At 43.7% G+C, this 19017-nt stretch overlaps 1 protein-coding gene across 2 annotated transcripts in view; it reads right to left on the bottom strand.

Annotated features, from left to right (window-relative positions):
* CUL1 (cullin 1) overlaps window positions 1–19017 on the bottom strand; it is a 104799-nt gene that overhangs the window by 9957 nt on the left and 75825 nt on the right. For both annotated transcript variants that reach the window (XM_011941416.1, XM_011941415.1), the window contains exons 10-16: window positions 7513–7620; window positions 7326–7432; window positions 4734–4782; window positions 4222–4353; window positions 2688–2805; window positions 1532–1608; window positions 920–1051 (exon numbers count right to left, since the gene is read on the bottom strand). In XM_011941416.1, the coding sequence (XP_011796806.1) occupies window positions 920–1051; window positions 1532–1608; window positions 2688–2805; window positions 4222–4353; window positions 4734–4782; window positions 7326–7432; window positions 7513–7620 (723 nt within the window). The remainder of the gene's footprint in view (window positions 1–919; window positions 1052–1531; window positions 1609–2687; window positions 2806–4221; window positions 4354–4733; window positions 4783–7325; window positions 7433–7512; window positions 7621–19017) is intronic.

The raw sequence follows: 19017 nt of genomic DNA, 5'->3' as shown, positions 1-19017 counted from the left end.
GAAAAGTTTTAATTAATGAGCAGCTTGAGTCTGCAGAACAACCCATTCTGAAGTTTCTTAATACTTAAACATAGATTTGCAGTTGTTCTCAGAAGCTTATCGGTGAAACCTTCTCAGAGACTAAATTATGCCATTATTTGTGAAGCCTGCTCTGTACAAAAGTGGAAGTAGAAAGAGCCTGGACTTTTTTTTTTTTTACTTTAAAAAATTTATAGAGATGGGGTCTTGCTATGTTGTCCAGGCTTGTCTCAAACTCCTAGCGTCAAGCGATTCTCTGGCCTCAGCCTCCCAAAGTGTTAGGATTACCAGCATGAGCCACCACATTGGCCAAGCCTGAACTTTAAGAGAAAAGACTTTAACTGAAATTTTGGTTCAGCTACAGATAAGCTAGGATTCACAGAAATTCACTTCAATTAACCCAAGCCTCAGTTTTCTCACCTACAAAATGGAAATATTCTTAGTTACATAGTTATAAACTAGGTTGTACTCAATATCGTTGTAAGCACTGTTGTTAATGTGAAACTGCTTTGTCAAAGGTGGAGAGCTGTTATAATTAAATGCACGCAACTCCAGCGTTTTAAGCCACTACCTGAACACTTGATGTGTGTCAGGCAGGAGCCGTGCCAAACACTTACTAAATATGTTATTTAATTTTCACATCAATTCCCAAGTATAAGCACTAACATCCCATTAATGGAGGAGAAAACTGGGGCTCGCAATCATTAAATAACTTGTTCCCCTGCCAGAAAGAACTGGAATTTGGCTCATCTGATTCTCACAACTCATGCTTTAAACTTGCTACTATTTCACCAGAAGCTGAATTCTAGATTCTCCTGCTGAGTCAACTGCTAATGATTTCTATAATTTGCCTTATGTTCGTTTAGAATAGAAACATTTTAAGACAAAAACGTGATCTTACCTGCAAAGTATATCTGTTTTTGAAGCAGTTAGTTACCAGTTCTCCTTTAGACAACTGATATAACCACGTCAATTTTCGGCCACTGTGGCGGCTGGCGTAGAAAGCTGTGAATCGCTGATAACTACGTTCCAACTAGATAAAAGGACAGCATTATATGGAATACAGATCTCACCACGTCCTACAGGCAGTGTTTCTAAGTAAAGCACACTGTTCCAAGCTTACAGTACAAAGTCAGTGCTTATATAAAAGTAAAATACAAACGCCAGGTGTCTGCCTCTCTTGTAAAGCGCTTTAAGCACTGGAAGCTACGATCTTAAAAAAGGTTCATACTTCAAGACCAGCAGGTTGGTCAAGGTGTTCATTACACAGCTAATTAGGTTCTAATTACAATAAAGAAGCATGTCTGTAGAGTTGGGCCAGCCAGCCCACCTTCAGACATCCAGACCTGCCCCACTGCACAGGGCTCTTCCCTGAGTGTTGCCCCCACGGTTCACTGTGACGCAGCCAGCCAGCAGGAAGGCCATCTGCAGGCCTATCCCCTTCCACAGTGAAGACTGCCCCGCCCCACCCTCCACTTAGCACTAACGGGACGGCAGATAAACCCATCCTTACCTCTGACGGCAAGGCAAACGTACAAGACTGCTGGAAGGGCCAGGACCCGGAGCTCAGCACTTGAATGCTGAAATCCACTGGGGGGCGGAAGAGAGGAGAGAGTGAACATTCTGGAATACATTAATTAGTTTATAAATTGAAAAATTCTATCATTTCAGATGAATGTGGATTGCTCTTTATTAAAAAGCACATTAAATAAAAATCCTGCTTGAATATAAAATTAAGAATTGAACATTTTATTCAATTAAAATTAGCAAAAAGTGCAAGAGCCAGATATTCTTTTCTTCCAAAGAGTGAGAGTCTTCATTTTGCTTCCACCTCGGAATTCTGCTGTCACATGCCTGCCCTGCTTCCCTTGCTTTCCTTTTCAGTCCTGAATCACTGAGTCCACTCAAGCCACGCCTGTGCTTGCCAGGCCCGGCATCATCACAGCCCGAGACTCACGGAAACTCACAAGCAGGAGAAAACTGCTAACTTCAGTACCGTGTATGTTTCGGTTACTACTGTGAAAAGACACACATGGTCTATAAATCGTAACAGTAATTTCATCTTCACAGATAGTTAAAAAGCCCACTGGCAACACTGTCTAGTTTTACTATGGAATTGTTAATCCTGATTTGGGAAAAATAAAACTCTCCATTTTTCATTTAAAAAGACAAAGATGATCAAAAGATGACGTAAGCATAAATCTGCCATCCTACTACTATGCAAGGCCTTAAAACACCAGCCCAGCTGCCTCTCCTGGAGAACTGAACCACCTGTATCTGCCTGTACTGATCCCTAATCCCAGTCTGAAGCCACAGGTCTTCAGCTTGACTGTTACCTATGCAGGCCAAGCGAACATGAAAATAAATGCTAGAATGGATTCAAGCTAAGGTTTACAACAAGACAAAACCACGCCTGTGAGACCCTCCCCAGATCCCAACAGGTGGTGACCTCGCCCCAGTACAGCTGACACCACTTCAGGGGCTGTCATCTCCTAATGTCACACGGGAGTTGGGGGAGGAGGGTTGGGCATTTGGGAAGAATCTCCTGATTCTTAGTTCGTGAATTTCTGACAAAGTCCCTCGCATCTTCACCTAATACTTTGTCATTTCTTCATTTGCTACAAAGAACTCTGCCTGGAAACACAACAGACAGACACACGGATACTCACAGTCTAGGGGTTCTGAATTGGTCAAGTGCTTTTTGAACTGCTCGTTCAGATCTTTGCTCACGCCAATGTCTTGAAACATGCGCTGAAGTTTAGAGGTGTACTCGAACCCGCAAGCTTGCTGAGAAGAACCCAGATGACTGTCTTATTAATTTGTACAAAAATATAAATGTATACAAGGGACTCTTAGAGAAATCAGAGTACACAATATATAATTACATGGAACTACTAGCAAAGCTAGTAACATTTTGCTATATTTTACAGTACAAATATGCAGGGATTAATATTAACACACTGTCAAAAACCCCACAGCTCTATGTTGCACAGTGAAGTCTTCGCACACACAATTCATACGCAATTTGTGAGCATCTAAGAGCAAGGTGTCCTGGCACTATGGTAGAATACAATGATGAAATAATTTGTGTCTCTTACCAGAAACTGAACTGTGTGCCCCCAAAATCCCTGTGTTGAAGCCCAAACCTCCAATGTGATGTTATGTGGCGGGATGAGGTCTTGAACGTGGGGCCTCGCAACGGGACTGGTGTGCTTGTAAGAGACGCAGAGGAGCTCTGCACTCTCTCTGCCACGTGAGGCACCGCAAGAAGGTGGCTGCCTACAAAGCAGGAAGATGGCCCGCACCAGGAACCCAGTCAGCACGCACCGAATCAGCAGGCACCCTGATCTCGGACTTGCGGCTTCCAGAATTGTGAGAAACAATTTCTGTTGTTTAAACCACCTGGTCTATGGTATTTTCTCACGGCAGCCCACGCTGACAAAGACACCCACATAATTTCGGGTCACAGTAAAATATGCTCCAAGTCAGATAAGAGCAGTCCACAGCGCTGACACACAGGCACGCAAAGGAGGGGGCGGAGGAAGAGCTGCCGACAGCAAAGTAACCAAGCCCAGAGCAAACAAAACCTCCACTCAGCTCCAGGCCAGCACAATGTGAATGCGCTCCAAGGCCAAAGGTGTGGGAGGCAGGAGAGGCCCCACAGATGGTGAGCTGAGCCCAGCCAGGCCTGGGTAGGATGGAAGCCCCACGGTGGGGTTGGGGAGAAGGGGTCAGGAAGGCACTGGGGCCCAACGAGAGTAGAGCGATAGCTGTGGGAGGCTTTTAGAAGAGCAGCGGCAGAGCTTCTTGTACAAACCACTGCACAAACTCCTCTGCCTGCCTCATAGCATGGAGAGCCTAAGAGCTGTTTTAATAATGACTCGGCTCACGCCTGTAATCCCAGCACTTTGGGAGGCCAAGGCGGGCGGATCATGAGGTCAGGAGATCGAGACCATCCTGACTAACATGGTGAAACCCATTTCTACTAAAAATACAAAAAAATTAGCCGGGCGTGGTGGTGGGCGCCTGTAGTCCCAGCTACTCAGGAGGCTGAGGCAGGAGAATGGCGTGAACCCGGGAGGCAGAGCTTGCAGTGAGTCAAGATCAGGCCACTGCACTGCAGCCTGGGTGACGGAGTGAGACTCCGTCTCAAAAAAAAAAAAAGACTCGGAAGCTGGGATTTTTCAGGAAGATGAAACTCACCTTTAACTTGGAGATCATGCTGGCTTCGGCATCATCACTCGCGCTATTCTGGTGGACGAGCCTCTTGGCGAGCATCTTCGCGTAGAACTTCTGAAATACGTCTTTGTCTTCTATGTACTTGAAGACAACCATCTGGCAAAGCCACCGAGACAACACACTTAACAAGCACACACACAAGCCGACAGTGCAGAGCCAACTGTCACCGGCCACAAGCCAGGAGCCAAGATGTGCCCTTGGCTTTGGGCAGGTCTGTATGCCAACGTTTATGATGGCAAAAACTCCACCCCAGAGTCTTGAAAGTTTGTGAATCCCTTAATTCAGTGAGTTGGACTATTAATGAGAAAAGTCTGAATGCTAAAAGTAGTAACTCAATTTAGGAAGTAAAACCATAGATTCAAAATAAAATCAATGATTATTACTTTTCACATTTCACAGGCCCTCTATAAATAACATGACAAACAGCTTGTGAAATACACAGCTACTGGAAATGGGTATGATCACGAAGCACTTACCACTTGATTGAGTGTGTCTTCTAGTTCTGCCTCCTCTGGGTTCTTGGAACTGAAAATTTAAAAAAGATAACCATGTTTTAAAACATCAGTACATTTAAACAAGCACCACTCAGCCAGAAAGCAGGTTCAAGCATTCAAAACATCAGTTCTCATCAGATTAGTGCAGAGGAAAAGGGAAGGATGACTTTCCTTACAAATCGGCAATCTCATACCATAACCTCATCATTGAAGAACAGATTATGAAATAGTCATTTAGAATATCCAAGGTGAAAACCAACAGGAGATATTTATAAAACGTTTCCAAAAACATTCTGAAGAAGTTTGCCTTTAAGATAATCCACTTAAACTTCAGTAAAGGAAATTCACTTTACCAATTGCTTTCTAGTCTGCTGTAATTTAACTTTGGAGAAATAAAAAGGCACATAGATTCCCTTTCATGGCCCAGTCATTAAAGATAATGAAGGGGTTTAAATTCCTACTAAACTGCTGCCCTCTGTAGTTATATGTACAAGAGATGATTGTCCTTTAACAACTGATTCACTCTATGAACAAACAATAATTCAAAGATGACTTAAAGGTAGATGAAGTTTTGTACAGGTCTTTTCTACAAGACCGCTTTATAAACAACACCCCTGATTCATATAAAACGAATCAGCCACCACAGAAACTCTGACGACGTATCTCCAACTGGAGAAGAGGTGTCTCCAACTTAAGAACAGTTGGTTCAGAAAACCCAGCCCTATTCTTGGCACTCTTGGGTCAGGGGTGTTCCTCTTCCCTTGGAGCAGTTTAACTTAGTGCCTCCCTGACTCCACTCGCCGAACACACACTCGTTAAATAGATGCTGTGGAAATGTCTCTGCCATTCTGTCTGCATCAGTGGCCTTAACCAGTAATCAGTAGACTTGACGAGGGACATTTATGAAAAGACAAGGGATAAAAAGGACACTAAGGCCAGGCACGGTGGCTCACACCTGTAATCCTAGCACTTTGGGAGGCTGAGGCGGGTGGATCACTTGAGGTCAGGAGTTGGGAGACGAGTCTGGCCAACATGGTGAAACCCTGTCTCTACTAAAAAAAAAAAAAAAATTAGCTGGGTGTGGTGGCGTGCCTGTAGTCCCAGCTACTCAGGAGGCTAAGGCGTGAGACTCGCTTAAACTCAGGAGACAGAGGTTGCAGCGAGCCGAGATCATGCCACGGCATTCCAGCCTGGGTGACAGAGTGAGACTAAGTCTCAAAAAAAAAAAAAAAAAAAAAAAAAAAAAAAAAAAAAAAAAAAAAAATCAAAAAAACGAAACAAACAAACAAAAACCCACGATACTAAGTGTTCTGTCAAACAAACTGAAGACCCAGTAGAGTACCTCCATAGTCATAATATGCAGCCCCCCAGAATGAAACCAAGTCATAAGAGGCCTTCCAATTTAAAGCCCTTTCTCATTTCTGGAGAGGATCCGACTTGTTAAATTACACACTAAACCAGGAATAAATATTCCTGTTTATTGCAATAAACAGGAAAAAAAAAAAATCAAACACTCAGAGTTTCTCACTGGCCTTGGGTAAACTGGGTTAAGAGAAAGCTACTGACCTTCATCAAATGTTCTCCCATCATTTACCAAAAAGGCCACATAGTTTTTACACAGTTCTCTGTTAATGTAGTAAATGACATCAGACTTGGTACTGCTGGGTTATCCTAACGTTCCTAGAAAGCTATACTATGTTTTGAAGAATTATTATTTAGTTCACAGGTAAATCTGGCTTGTTAATATTTTACTTAAGACTTCTGCAACTCTATTCTCAAGTGACACTTGTTTGTAGTCTTTTCATTCTGGTATGTGCGGGTATTCTCGGTCTTTTTTGTATTGGGGTTATGCTAGCCTTCAAGAGCTGTTTCAAATATAATTTATTAGTATCAAAAGCAGTATAATTTGTGAGTGGGGAAAACTATTGCAACAGAAAGCCAGAAGGAGATTGGCTTCATTAAAATCTTTAAAACGTATTGTGATATTTAGAGTAGAGCATCTCTAAACTGAAAGAAACTTAAAGTGAAAGAGAAGCTGAGAGAAACCAGGACACACAAACAAAACAATCAGTGAGAACTTCAAAACACAACGCAGAGGAGAAAGCTATATATTATATTGCTTCCAGATCTTAATATACATACGCTGATTAGAAAACATATCAATTGAGAAATAAGATTCAAAAGCAAAGAATATGAAACAGCAACAGAAACTCATCTAACAAAAACAAATTTAAAACTACACAGAATAACAAAGGCAATCTATGGCCATACCACCCTGAACTGAACGTGCCCGATCTCGTCTGATCTCAGAAGCGAACAGGGTGGGGCCCGGTTAGTACTTGGATGGAGAATAACCAAAGTCCCACAATACACTGAGACACCTTCTGTTTTAAAAACAGCCAGTGGGAGGGAATGCAGATTTTCAACCGGAAAGACGATTATGTTTAAGCATTTTCTCATGAGGCACAAAATTTACAATTTAATGTATGTAAAATATAATGTAAGTTTTAATTCCTCATATAAAAGCTGAGATTTTAAACAGGCATACTAAGAAAACATAGGGTCATTTAATACCTTTTCTTCAACAAGGAGTCACAGTATCGAGCCAGCAACTCAGGGGATTTACTGGATGACTGGGCCATCTTGGTAACTGCATTGTTGTTTATGAAGCGACCACAAGCCTGTGTTACACAGAATACAGTTAGAGACAAACGCCCCATCCATATATACTACAGGCAAGTCACAAGCGTCACACACCTACCTTATCGAGAGCAGCCACAAAGCCAGCGTCATTGTTGAATGCAGACATTACCAGGGCATTGTATTTTTTATGAACATCAAGCACTGTCTGTACATACATTTTGGGGTCCTTAAATGGGGGCAGAAATAGAAACAAAAGTTGGTTATTGGGGATTAAATTGTGTATTAATGTATACAATGCATGTACTAGTATATAAAATATTCTAAAAGCTATAGATACCTTTTCAAAGTTAAGAAATAAGATCAAGAAATACTTTTGGCACCATCACTGAAACACACAGGACATTTTGTTTACATACATAAAAGAAAAAACAATCTATTCTCCACACTCAAAACTAAATACTGATTTCGAGCTTGCATTAAAAACAGTGAAAACTCAAAGAGATCATGAAAACAGCATTTTCCAAGTGACAGTTCTGCTTTGCCAATTTCTCCTTGTTAAACAGTCTGGACTGTTTCAGCTGGAGAAGGCGGTTAGCCGCCGAGGTCGGTCATCAGCCCGGCTGGGCAGGCAACGTGAGGGGAAGCGGGGTTCAGGGCGCCAGTCTGACTGCTGAGGTCCCCCACCCACTTGAAACCAGAGGCGCGGATCTGCGTGGCGCTGCGCGGGGGTCAGGGCCTCACCGCAGGACGGGAAGAGGGGCAGAGCACTGCGCAGGGCAGCAAAGGGGCCTCCTCGCAACAAGGAACAACATGGAAATGCAACGCGAAGGCTGGCCGCAGAGGCTGCTGTGGCCAAAGGAAGGCAACGACAGTGGAAGGCAAAGGAGACTGAGCTAAGTGCTAATAAGAAAAACAGCGCTGCTGCTGGGCATGCAGTGCACGCCACCACCACCCTTCATGGGACCGCGACAGCCCACGCTGGGAAGCAGGTGCTGTTTTCATCCCCATTCTACAGATGAAGAACTGTCTGTCACAGCTAAGCACACTGCCAGGAACTGGCGGCAGAAACAGGCTTGGCTCCGGGCTGCGCGGGAGCCGGGCTGGGAAGGTTGGTGGGGAGCTCTGGACCACCCCTAGCCAAGCACAGACCCAGGCGCTGGGGCACGCCCGTGTTTCCACAACACCGATCCATTCATCTGCAGGGCTCAGGTGCCAGAAATCAGCATTCCCAATTCTACCTATTCTGCATTTTTTATAACATTTGATTGATTTACTTGTTTTTAAAAAATAATGTGTAAAAGTAAGGATGAATGATTTTTTTGCAACAGGGTTACACTAGGAGTGTCAGAAATTTCCTGTTAAAAAAAGCTCTACATAATAAATGTAAGGTTTATTATTATTATGAATATATTGTGATAAGTTCAATAAGATATAAATATGGTCTCCACTTGACATAAACATTTGGTAAGAGAAACCATTAAAAGGGAACTTAATGCAAAATAATTGCCAAATAAAAATCACTTAATATTCAAAGGCAGGATTGCAGATATTTAATATTTTAAAATTACCATCTTAAAAATGTTAAAACACAGAGCGTTAACTGCACTTCCAGATAGCCTTGCTCTTTGTTTCTTTTTTTTTTTTTTTGAGACGGAGTCTCGCTCTGTCACCCAGGATGGAGTGCAGTGGCACGATCTCGGCTCACTGCAAGCTCCGGGGCCTCCTGGGTTCACGCCATTCGCCTGCCTCAGCCTCCCGAGTAGCTGGGACTACAGGCGCCTGCCACCACACCCAGCTAATTTTCGTATTTTTAGTAGAGACGGGGTTTCATCGTGTTTGCCAGGATGGTCTCGATCTCCTGACCTCGTGATCTGCCCGCCCCGGCCTCCCAAAGTGCTGGGATTACAGGCGTGAGCCACCGTGCCCGGCTGCTCTTGGTTTCATGGCTATCCCAGACGTAGGAAAACTTCTTCCACTTTGCCTGATGGTCTTAATCTTCAGAGTGAACCTCAAAAGCACCTCCAAGTTGGGCCATATCTTATTTCATATAAGCTTGCTTCTTTTAAACAATGAAAATATTTTCTGCTTGACCTAATTGTGGTTTTGCCACTGAAATAGATATTGCTTCTGCCAATTCAGATTTCAGATCACTTTCAGATTTCACATCAAATTATTCCAGAATATTCAGATATATTTCTCTCTGCCTTCCTTCTGTTACAGTATTTACAAAGTGCTCCAGCCTACAGTGAGGATTCAAACACTGGAAAATGCTAGAAACGTTATTGGGTAGTTTTTGAATACGGTAACATGCAGGATCTCTTAACAAGTTAACAGCCCTACAAAGAACTGCGTGTCAAAACTGCCAATTTAAGGACTCAATTTGCTTCCAAAACTTGCTATTTTTTTGGAAGACCACTCACAGGATTTATGTATAGTACGTTATGTATATAAACATTAATAATTATTTTATTTGCAAGAATGACTTCACCCTTAGCAGCAGAGGGGCTACAGACCCACCTTACAAGGACTTGCCCACCTAGCAGCCTCACCTGGCAGCCTGACCTGGCAGCCTGCACGGCTTCCCTGCCACACGCCTTCACCCTCTTTCCCGAAAACGCCAGCCTCGACTCACGCTCTTGCTTGCGATCTGTCATTGGTGGACTCCTCTGAACCAGTGACGTCTCTCTGTTGACTATAACGTTTCCGAATTATAATACTTTTCTGTATTTTCTCAAAATTTTTTGGCCATTTTTCGTCAGATTTGGAATTTGGAAAAATACCAATTTCCCAAGGAATGCCAGGAACAACTTCTCACATGGAAAGCCGAATCTCCAGGAGTAAAGAAGTCTTCAGACTCCAATTCCCAAATTCTTTCAACTACAGCAGTCTGGCTGGTGAGATGGGAGGACTTGCATGGAACCTACTAAGGGAAGTGTGTCAAAACACTGGCCTTGGCTGGGCTCGGTAGCTCATGCCTGTAATCCCCGCACTTTGGGAGGCCGAGGCGGGCAGATCATGAGGGTCAGGAGTTCTAGACCAGTCTAGCCAACATGGGGAAACCCCATCTGTACTAAAAATACCAAAAAATCAGCTGGGGGGGCGGGGGTGGTGGGCACCTATAATCCCAGCTACCCGGGAGGCTGAGGCAGGAGAATCGTTGAACCCAGGAGACAGAGGTTGCAGTGAGGCGAGATCACACCACTGCACTCCAGCCCAGGTGACAGTGCGAGACTCTGTTTCAAAAAAAAAAAAAAAAAATCTAGCCTTGAAAATGTGAATTTAGCATTTGAGGTTCAGAGAAAAGCCATTTAGGAACTGGTCAAGGAGCAGACAAAGAACACACTAGAATAATATAGGGGAGAGAATTTTAAGGAAATAGACAAAAGATGTTGAAAAGGGGAGTAGATCTAACATTCGGGAGGTAAACGATGAAGAGAGGTTACAAAACTGTTAAGGAGAGAGATCAGCTGGATCAAATGGATGTTTTTTTCCAAGAAAACAAAGAACGAATGTTTGAGGTTTAAAAAAATAAGTAGTAATGGGTTTGACTCAGGACCCTCCATGTATTCATGGGAGCTTTTCACATGTAAGAAAATGTATATGTCTGCCTGCTACCACTGCCATACTTCTAAGTACCTAGTGAAGTGGCATCTCCCAGGCTTGTCCCTCAGGGCTCATTCAACTCCTACATGATTGCAGTTGTTATATGAGGACAGACGCATTCACGTCTACACCAAACGTCCCCCAGGTGAGCCCATGTGGCCTGCCCTGAGCCATCATGGGATTCCCACAGCCTTATGTCACGAATGGTCTGATCCGCTCCCCAGTCCTGCGTTCTCTGGAGCTCTTCCTGGCAAGTGCCACCACTCACCCAGCAGCTCATCAGGGCCCCGGGACTCAGTTCCTGCTTTCCCACTCATGACTCCTGTGAATCCACTCGATCCACATAACCTGTCCATTTCTTTTCAACGTTTTATTGTGGAAAAAATTCAAATATATTCACAATTAGAAAGAGCAGTAAAACTTACCCCATGTAACTCATCATCCAGTTTTAACAACTGTCAAAACGCAAAACCTGTTGGTTACAAAGCCAGCGTCCCTGCATCATTCTTCTCTCCATTCCCCCCCGTGACCAGCCCAGTCTCCAGTGGGCCACTATCACTACCTGAACCATGACAACAAACCTAACTAACCTAACTGGCATACCTGTGTGTTAGTCAAGGTTCCCTAGAAGGACAGAACTAATAGGAGATAAATATATGGGAGTTTATTAAGTATTAACTTACACAATCAAAAGGTCCTACAACAGGCTGTCTGCAAGCTTGAGGAGCAAGGACAGCCAGTCCAAGTCCGAAAACTGAAGAACCTGGAGTCTGATGTTCAAGGGCAGGAAGCATCCAGCATAGGAGAAAGATGTAGGCTGGGAGGCTAGGCCAGTCTCGCCTTTTCACGTTTTTCTGCCTGCCTTATATTCACTGGCAGCTAATTAGATTGTGCCCACTCAGACTGAGGGTGGGTCTGCCTTCCCCAGCCCACTGACTCAAATGTTAATGTCCTTTGGCAACACCCTCACAGACATGCTCAGGAACAATACTTTGCATCCTTCAATCCAATCAAGTTGACACTCAATATTAACCATCACAACTTGTAACAACTCTTCTTCCTTTTCACCCACTTTCTACATGGCAGCAAGCACATATATCCCGTCGATTCCATGACTGTATCACTCTCCATTGGTTTCCTCTAGACCTTAGGATTAAGCCAATATCATCAACATGGCTTTCAAGGTCTCTCCTGGTCTGGCCAGCCCATGCTGCCTTCATGCTTATCTTCTACCTCAGGTCATACCTGGTTTCTTCGTTCTTAGAATGGGCTGTGTGTACGCCCACTGAGGGGCTTTGTTCTGTCTGGGATCCCCTTTTGCCCAGCTAGCTTTAACTCTTTTCTCCATCTCAAACACTTTTTTCAGGGATGCTTTCTCTGAATTTCCAAGATAGGCCGAGGCTGTCCTGTTAGATTACCCAAACCCCATCCCAACAGTAATCACACCTGCCAATTCCTTGCTAACGGCCTTTCTTGCTGGGCACATCTCAGTGCTGCCCACTGGGGCCGTGTCTGCCTGCTACCACTGCCATACTTCTAAGTACCTAGTGAAGTGGCATTCATCAAATCATCTCCTAAATGGCTGAACCAGCAACATAATAATAATGATAACTGAATTACGACCTTTTATTCCATACATTTCCACTAAAAGGATAATTCTAAAAGCCAGTTTCATGAAGGGAAAATACACGTTAAGAGTCTCACATAAATTTTTATCCTACTCTTTCTTTTTTTTTTGTTTTTTGTTTTTTTTTCCTTTTTGTGGAGAACGGGGTCTCGCTGTATTACCCAGGTAGGTCTCGAACTCCTGGGCTCAAGCTATCCTCCCTGAGAGCTGGGGTTACAGGCGTGAGCCACCGCGCCCGGCCTATCCTACTCTTTCTTAAAAAGGTAAAGCAAATAAGGCATACAGAGCGGTCTGAGGACATCACCTCACGGAGAGCTGGTGTATATTCACACACAATTTCTGGGGGTCAGCTGTGATCCTAAGTGATACTTGAACACTCGAACACTTCCTAATAACCCAGCACCATTCAAGAATATTGCTAAAGAGGAATACTGGGGTGCTACAGGCTCGAGGGGAGCCTCCTTCACCATTTCATGTACATAAACTGGTGCTCTCCAGGCTGAGGGGACAGATCTGACAGTCTGTGGAAAGCTGCTCTTGCCTGCACTACCTCTGAGGGTACCTTCAGCCTCCACATCTTTCATCCAGCAAAGGGCTAAAGAGAGCAGATCAATTACAAGAGCTTTAGGAGAGTTCCCTGAGGACAGGCAGTCGACGACAACGCTCAACCTCAGGACACCAGGACCTGGCTCAACACTGTCCAGTCTTACCTCTAGATAATTTTTCCTTAAGAAGGGGAGAGAAATGAGGCCCCATTAAGTAACAAAAACATATCGTGCAGTTGTTTGGGGGCAGTGTCGTTTTTCCCATTAGCATCAGCACTTGGTCTTCAAGTAGTATTATCTCCATGCAAAACACAGAGAAGCAAAAGTTTCAGAAAAAAAAACCACAGAGAGTTATGTGTGCAGAGCATGCACTCAGACCATTACCTGGGAAGGTGCTCAGTGGTGTCCCCACCACCAGGCATGGTTCTGTGGTGTCCCCACCACCCGGCATGGTTCTGTGGTGTCCCCACCACCCGGCATGGTTCTGTGGTGTCCACCCCTGCCAGTCTGTGTGTGCTCAGGGGAAAACATTAATTTTGATATTAATTGGCAAAAAAATGTTAGACCTCAAAAATCATTTACAAATAATCTTGCATTTTCTTAATAGGCCTTTTCTACTCTATCACCTAACCTCTTTCAATAAGCAGAAACCAACAGTTCTTCAGATGGAGCGTGGTCTAAAACTTAAAATACTGAGACAAAAACACTAACAATTTAGTAAGTACTCTCTTTTCTCATTCTTTTTTTTTTGGGGGGGGACAGGGTCTTGTTCTGTCACCCAGGCTGGAGTGCAGTGGTGTGATCTTGGCTCACTGCAACCTCCGCCTCCCTGGTTCAAGAGACTCTTCTGCCTCAGCCTCCCAAGTAGCTGAGATTACAGGTGCATGCCATGACACCCAGCTAATTTTATTTTTAGTAGAGACGGGATTTCACCATGTTGGCCAGGCTGGTCTCAAACTCCTGACCTCAGGTGATCCACCCGACTGAGCCTCCCAAAATGCTGGGATTATAGGTGTCACCCACCGTGCCTGACCTTCATTATTTTCATGGTGATGCCCTGGCAATGTTAAAGAATGCCAGCAAGAAAATGCTCCTCCCCCAAAGCCTCTATTGGTCTAAATTCAAAAATGTTGCCGCAGTTGCTCCTGGATTTCAGTCATATACATGTAGCATTGGAATGAGCGCATTTTAAGTCTTCCCTTTACTACGCATCATAAACTACATGAGAGTTAATGTGGAGAACTCTCCAACACATGCAGACTCAGCTAAAACATTTGTTTGAAGAGGGAGTTCCTCTGGGTTCCCCAGGACTCACAAGATTAATAACAAATCACTGGCTGACATCTACGGACTACTTCATCCAACAACAGCAGAATATACTTTCTTCTCAAATCCGCCTGCCTCAGCCTCCCAAAGTGCTGGGATTACAGGCGTGAGCCACCATGCCCAACCTTTTCTCATTATTTTAACTGGCCTACCTGCTGCTGCTTTTTGCTTCAATCATTTGTATCTATCTTGGAATCATGGCTCTGCGCCTCAGACCATAATTTTTAAATCTTTAATGTCATTGTCGCCTTTGGATTCTGATCTACCATCTACACATTCCTGATCCCGGCACCGTAACTGTGTGGGTTTCATTTTGATTCTGGCCTTTGTTACGTCCCCTGGTTGTTCCCCTAGTCCTGGCTGACACTTACATTTTCCTTTAGTTCAAGGTGAGGCTGAAGTCCTTGTTTTTAGCCTTTTGGAATGCACTCTGTACATGTGGGGGCTGTAAGTGGACTAGATTTAGGGGCTGAATGTTTAGAGACGGAAATGTTAAACTTTGAAAGTAGAACTAAGACTTGCCAGGAAAGACTGACTTCTCTGAAGAGAATGAAAAGATTCCCCAGGTAGAATGATGTTTCAGAAAGGAATAATTAAGTTAGTTCAGAAACAGAAGTAGTGTATAGGAAGATGAGTAGTAGGGCTGCCTGACTCAGTGAGGATGGACAGGAAAGAGAAGTTCATGGGCAGGGTCTCTAATTGGCCTTGAACCAGTCAAGGGTTACTTCAGTACAAACTACAATTTAGTTGATGTGGGTATAAAGTCAAATTTGGGTAGGGATATGCATCCATAGTGGATTTGCTTGTGAAATGATTCAAGTCTTCCCTACAATTAAGAGAAAGAAGGGTATATGTTGGATGTAACAATGACAGCCTGGGCCAGGCGTGGTGGATCACACCTCTCATCCCGGCACTTTGGGAGGCCAAGGCGGGTGGATCAGCTTAGGTCGGGAGTTTGAGACCTGCCTGGCCAACATGGCAAAACCCTGTCTCTACTAAAAATACAAAAATTGGCCAGGCGTGGTGGCACATGCCTGTAATCCCAGCTACTCAGGAGACCGAGGCAGGAGAATGGCTTGAACCCGGGAGGCGGAGGTTGCAGTGAGCCGAGATCACGCCACTGCGCTCCAGCCTGGGTGACAGAGTGAGACTCCATCTCAAAAAAAAAAAAAAAAGCAAAGCCTGGTTATGTTAGACTCCAAAATGACAACTGTGTACATTTTCTTTTAGGGAAAATGATTATTCTCTTCATCCCATGGCAAGACAAAATAAATCCAAACCATCCTCGTTTCTCTGAAGTTACGTACCTATAATTCACAAATTTAGCTACATGCCGTCTGAATCAGCGTATGTGATCAGCATACGTGCTATCTGAATCAATGTATTATCAGCATATATCAGTTCTTTGTGTAATTAAATGTTCGACTTACTGTACAAAACTGTGCTTCCTTTTGTCCTAAAGACACTTTCTCCTTTCCAACTTCCACTTAATCAAAACCTGCACATTTCTTTTGTTTCTTAAAAAATGTTTTAATATAGAAAATTTTCAAACATGTTCAAAATGAGAAAAGAATAGTAAAATCAACCCCCATAAACCCATTAGCCAGCTTTAAGGAATAGCTATGGCTCTAAGAGTCCAGGAGTTTCTCATCTGACCCTCTTCCTACGTGTGTAAGCCAGTTGTATCGATGTGTATCCCATCTTCTTTGAGCAAACCAAGCCGGGATACACTCCAAATGTAAGGTTCTGTAGCTAATTTTATCAATGACTGGACAATTTTCTTCTCTTACCATCCACAGAATGTTTGCATCAAGACTCAGTTGTTTAATCATGCACTTAACTACAGAAGAGAAAGGGGATCTTGGATGTCTAACTAAACCCAAACTCAAATCTACCAGAAGTACCTGGTAGTACATTAGTCTGTTCACTGTGTCTAAGTTCACAAATGACTGGGCTTTTATAATTATTTCTAATTCAGCTTCCCAATCCAAATCACAGAACTTTTTCTGCTAAGGTGCTAGGATCTACCCCTTAGTCTTCCACTGAAAAGTAACTTGCCAGAGCTACCTAATTTCTGCCCATCAAATTCTCTAGCTGACGTGCTGCCTTTTATAAGTGTTATACCATCACCCCAATCCTGGAGCCAGCTACTGAGAACAGCTTCTCAAAATTTCTCCTGTTTCAACGCAGCAATTCTCAGAACCGCGACTACCTTTCACAACACTGCTCCTCAGTCAGTGTCTGCAGCCCAACACCCCAGTGTGAGAGCCGGCAGCCCTGCTGGGTGTTGAAGTATCTAACAGACCCATCTCTGTTGGGCCACACTGCGATACCCGTTAGGCTGAGGACACTAAATCAAGATATGGTTTCAAAGAGGTGCTTTTTTGTTGCTACTTTTGCCCTGAAGACCAAGAGTAAGGAAATATTCTCTTACAGCCTGATTTATGTTTATTTATAAAACTGTCTTTGTGGGGGGAATACAGTAACATCCAGATTGCTGAGCAATTATGTGTTGAACATTCAAAGTGGAATCAACTATAGAGTCAAGCATTAATTAACAAGAACTTACAAGCTTGCATTATTTGACCCTTCTCCTGAACTTTATTTTGGCATTATGCTATAAGCTGGTGTCATGGAAAATTATCAAACTATCCAAGGACTTGATATCCTATTTCCTTGTACGTGTACCGCTGATGATGCTGTCCACGGCACTACCATGCTTTTTAGGATGAGCCACTGGAGAAAGTATCCTCAGCTCTGACCACCAAGAAAAATCATTCTTCTGAGTTACTAGCTGATTGTACCCCACGGCGCTGGCTGTCTTTAGTGGCAAGCTGTCTGTACTGACTACAATGATTTCAGGGCAAATTACGACTAACTCTAACCAGAGTACTGGACTGCACTGCACATACTTTGGAGAATTATATTAAGCTTTATTTTGTGTTTTATATCCTTATTTTGCTCCTCTCTGATTTATTTATCCTATTTTATTTCACATATTGTGTAAGCGGCCCCAAGTCCTTTTCAGAGCAATGGGAAGTATAACTAAGATGTAAGTATACTGAAACGCTATTCTGGATACGGTGTCGTGCTAAGCTCTGAGGACACAAAACTGGATAGAGCCATCTCTGCTACAAGAGAGGGACATTCACACGGACATCTAAAGCATAAAGCAGTGCACATGTCACATCAACAGTCCAATGTGCTATTATTTCGAGGGGGAGATGCTACCATTCCAATGTGATTGAGAAAACTTTTGAGCTGGGTGTTGAGAGATAAATAGGTATTTCACAGGTAGAAAAAAGAAGGACTGTGTCTGAGAAGAGAAGACAGAAAAACTAGGAAGGTAGAGTGAGGCAAATTTACGCAATGGTGAGCTCCAGCTGAGATGACACACACAGCAGGGTCAAGAGTCGTGGAGCCGAGACGGCAGCCCTGTAGCAGACGGCCTTCACCATTACCATCCACAGATCCTTGCTGGGGAAGAGGCTAGGCCCGAAACCGCAGAGCATAAAACTGTAATGAGGCGTGAGCTTCACTCTCAAGGGCTGTACAACCTATGGTGCAGTGACAGGAAGCACAGGAAGTTATAAACACATGTACACTTGTGATGAGAGTTTTACAAATAGGGTTTAAGATGGAAGAGTTAAGGTCAGCTCTTTCTAGAAGGGAGGATTTGAGCTGGCCTTAAAAGCAGGACTAAGACAAACAGAAGGTAAGAATGACTGTGTCACAAATAGAGACATTAGCCAGGGTTTTGGGGTGGGGGAATGATATTATAATAGTTTCACTGGACGACAGGGTTCATGAAAATGTGGGCTAATTAGAGGATTTTGATTTAGTATAATATATGATTTATACTGTCACAAGGAAGGGCTTTATTCTGCTTTGTTTAAAACAAAGGATGAAAAGAACGTAGAGTAAAATTATAAACGTATTAAGTGGCATTTCTGAAAGCTGAAACTGCTAATTATCATGAGGGATGAATGGGAATGGGAGAGGTGTGGGGCCATTTGGGAAGAGAAGTGACAGGCGAAGCCCAGATTCAGATGGTAGCCTTGGGACTGGAGAGAAAAGGCACAGAAAACAGTAAGAGCCAAGGGAGGAGGAGTTCCCATGCTCCACTGACTCATCCCAGAAGACAGAGGAGGAGACAGCTCGCTATTGAGACAGGCTGGCTGCTTACTGCTTTGAGAAGGATTCTGAGGCCACTTCCAGACCCTGTGGGAAATTATACCCTATCAGATTACTAATGCTTACGATGAACAAAGCATGAGGGCAGGGTGACTCATGCTACACAGCTGCCACCTCTATGCGAAGGAATGGAAGAAGAGGTGAGTTTCAAATGGACATGCAACGTAGGCACTAAACTAGGCAGATGAGGTCATGGAGATGTGACAAAGACAAGGGCAAGGCATTCGAATTCAGAATTCTTGACATCACGCCCACTACAGGAATGCCCTAAATGCTTGCTGAATAAATGAAACGACGATTTCGGTTTGATCTGCAAAATTTGTTTGCC

This window comes from Colobus angolensis, unplaced genomic scaffold (assembly GCF_000951035.1).
Source record: "Colobus angolensis palliatus isolate OR3802 unplaced genomic scaffold, Cang.pa_1.0 Scaffold2, whole genome shotgun sequence".
Classification (NCBI taxonomy): domain Eukaryota; kingdom Metazoa; phylum Chordata; class Mammalia; order Primates; family Cercopithecidae; genus Colobus; species Colobus angolensis.
Note: the sequence above shows the minus strand (reverse complement) of the source record. Positions and strands in the feature narration are given on the sequence as shown.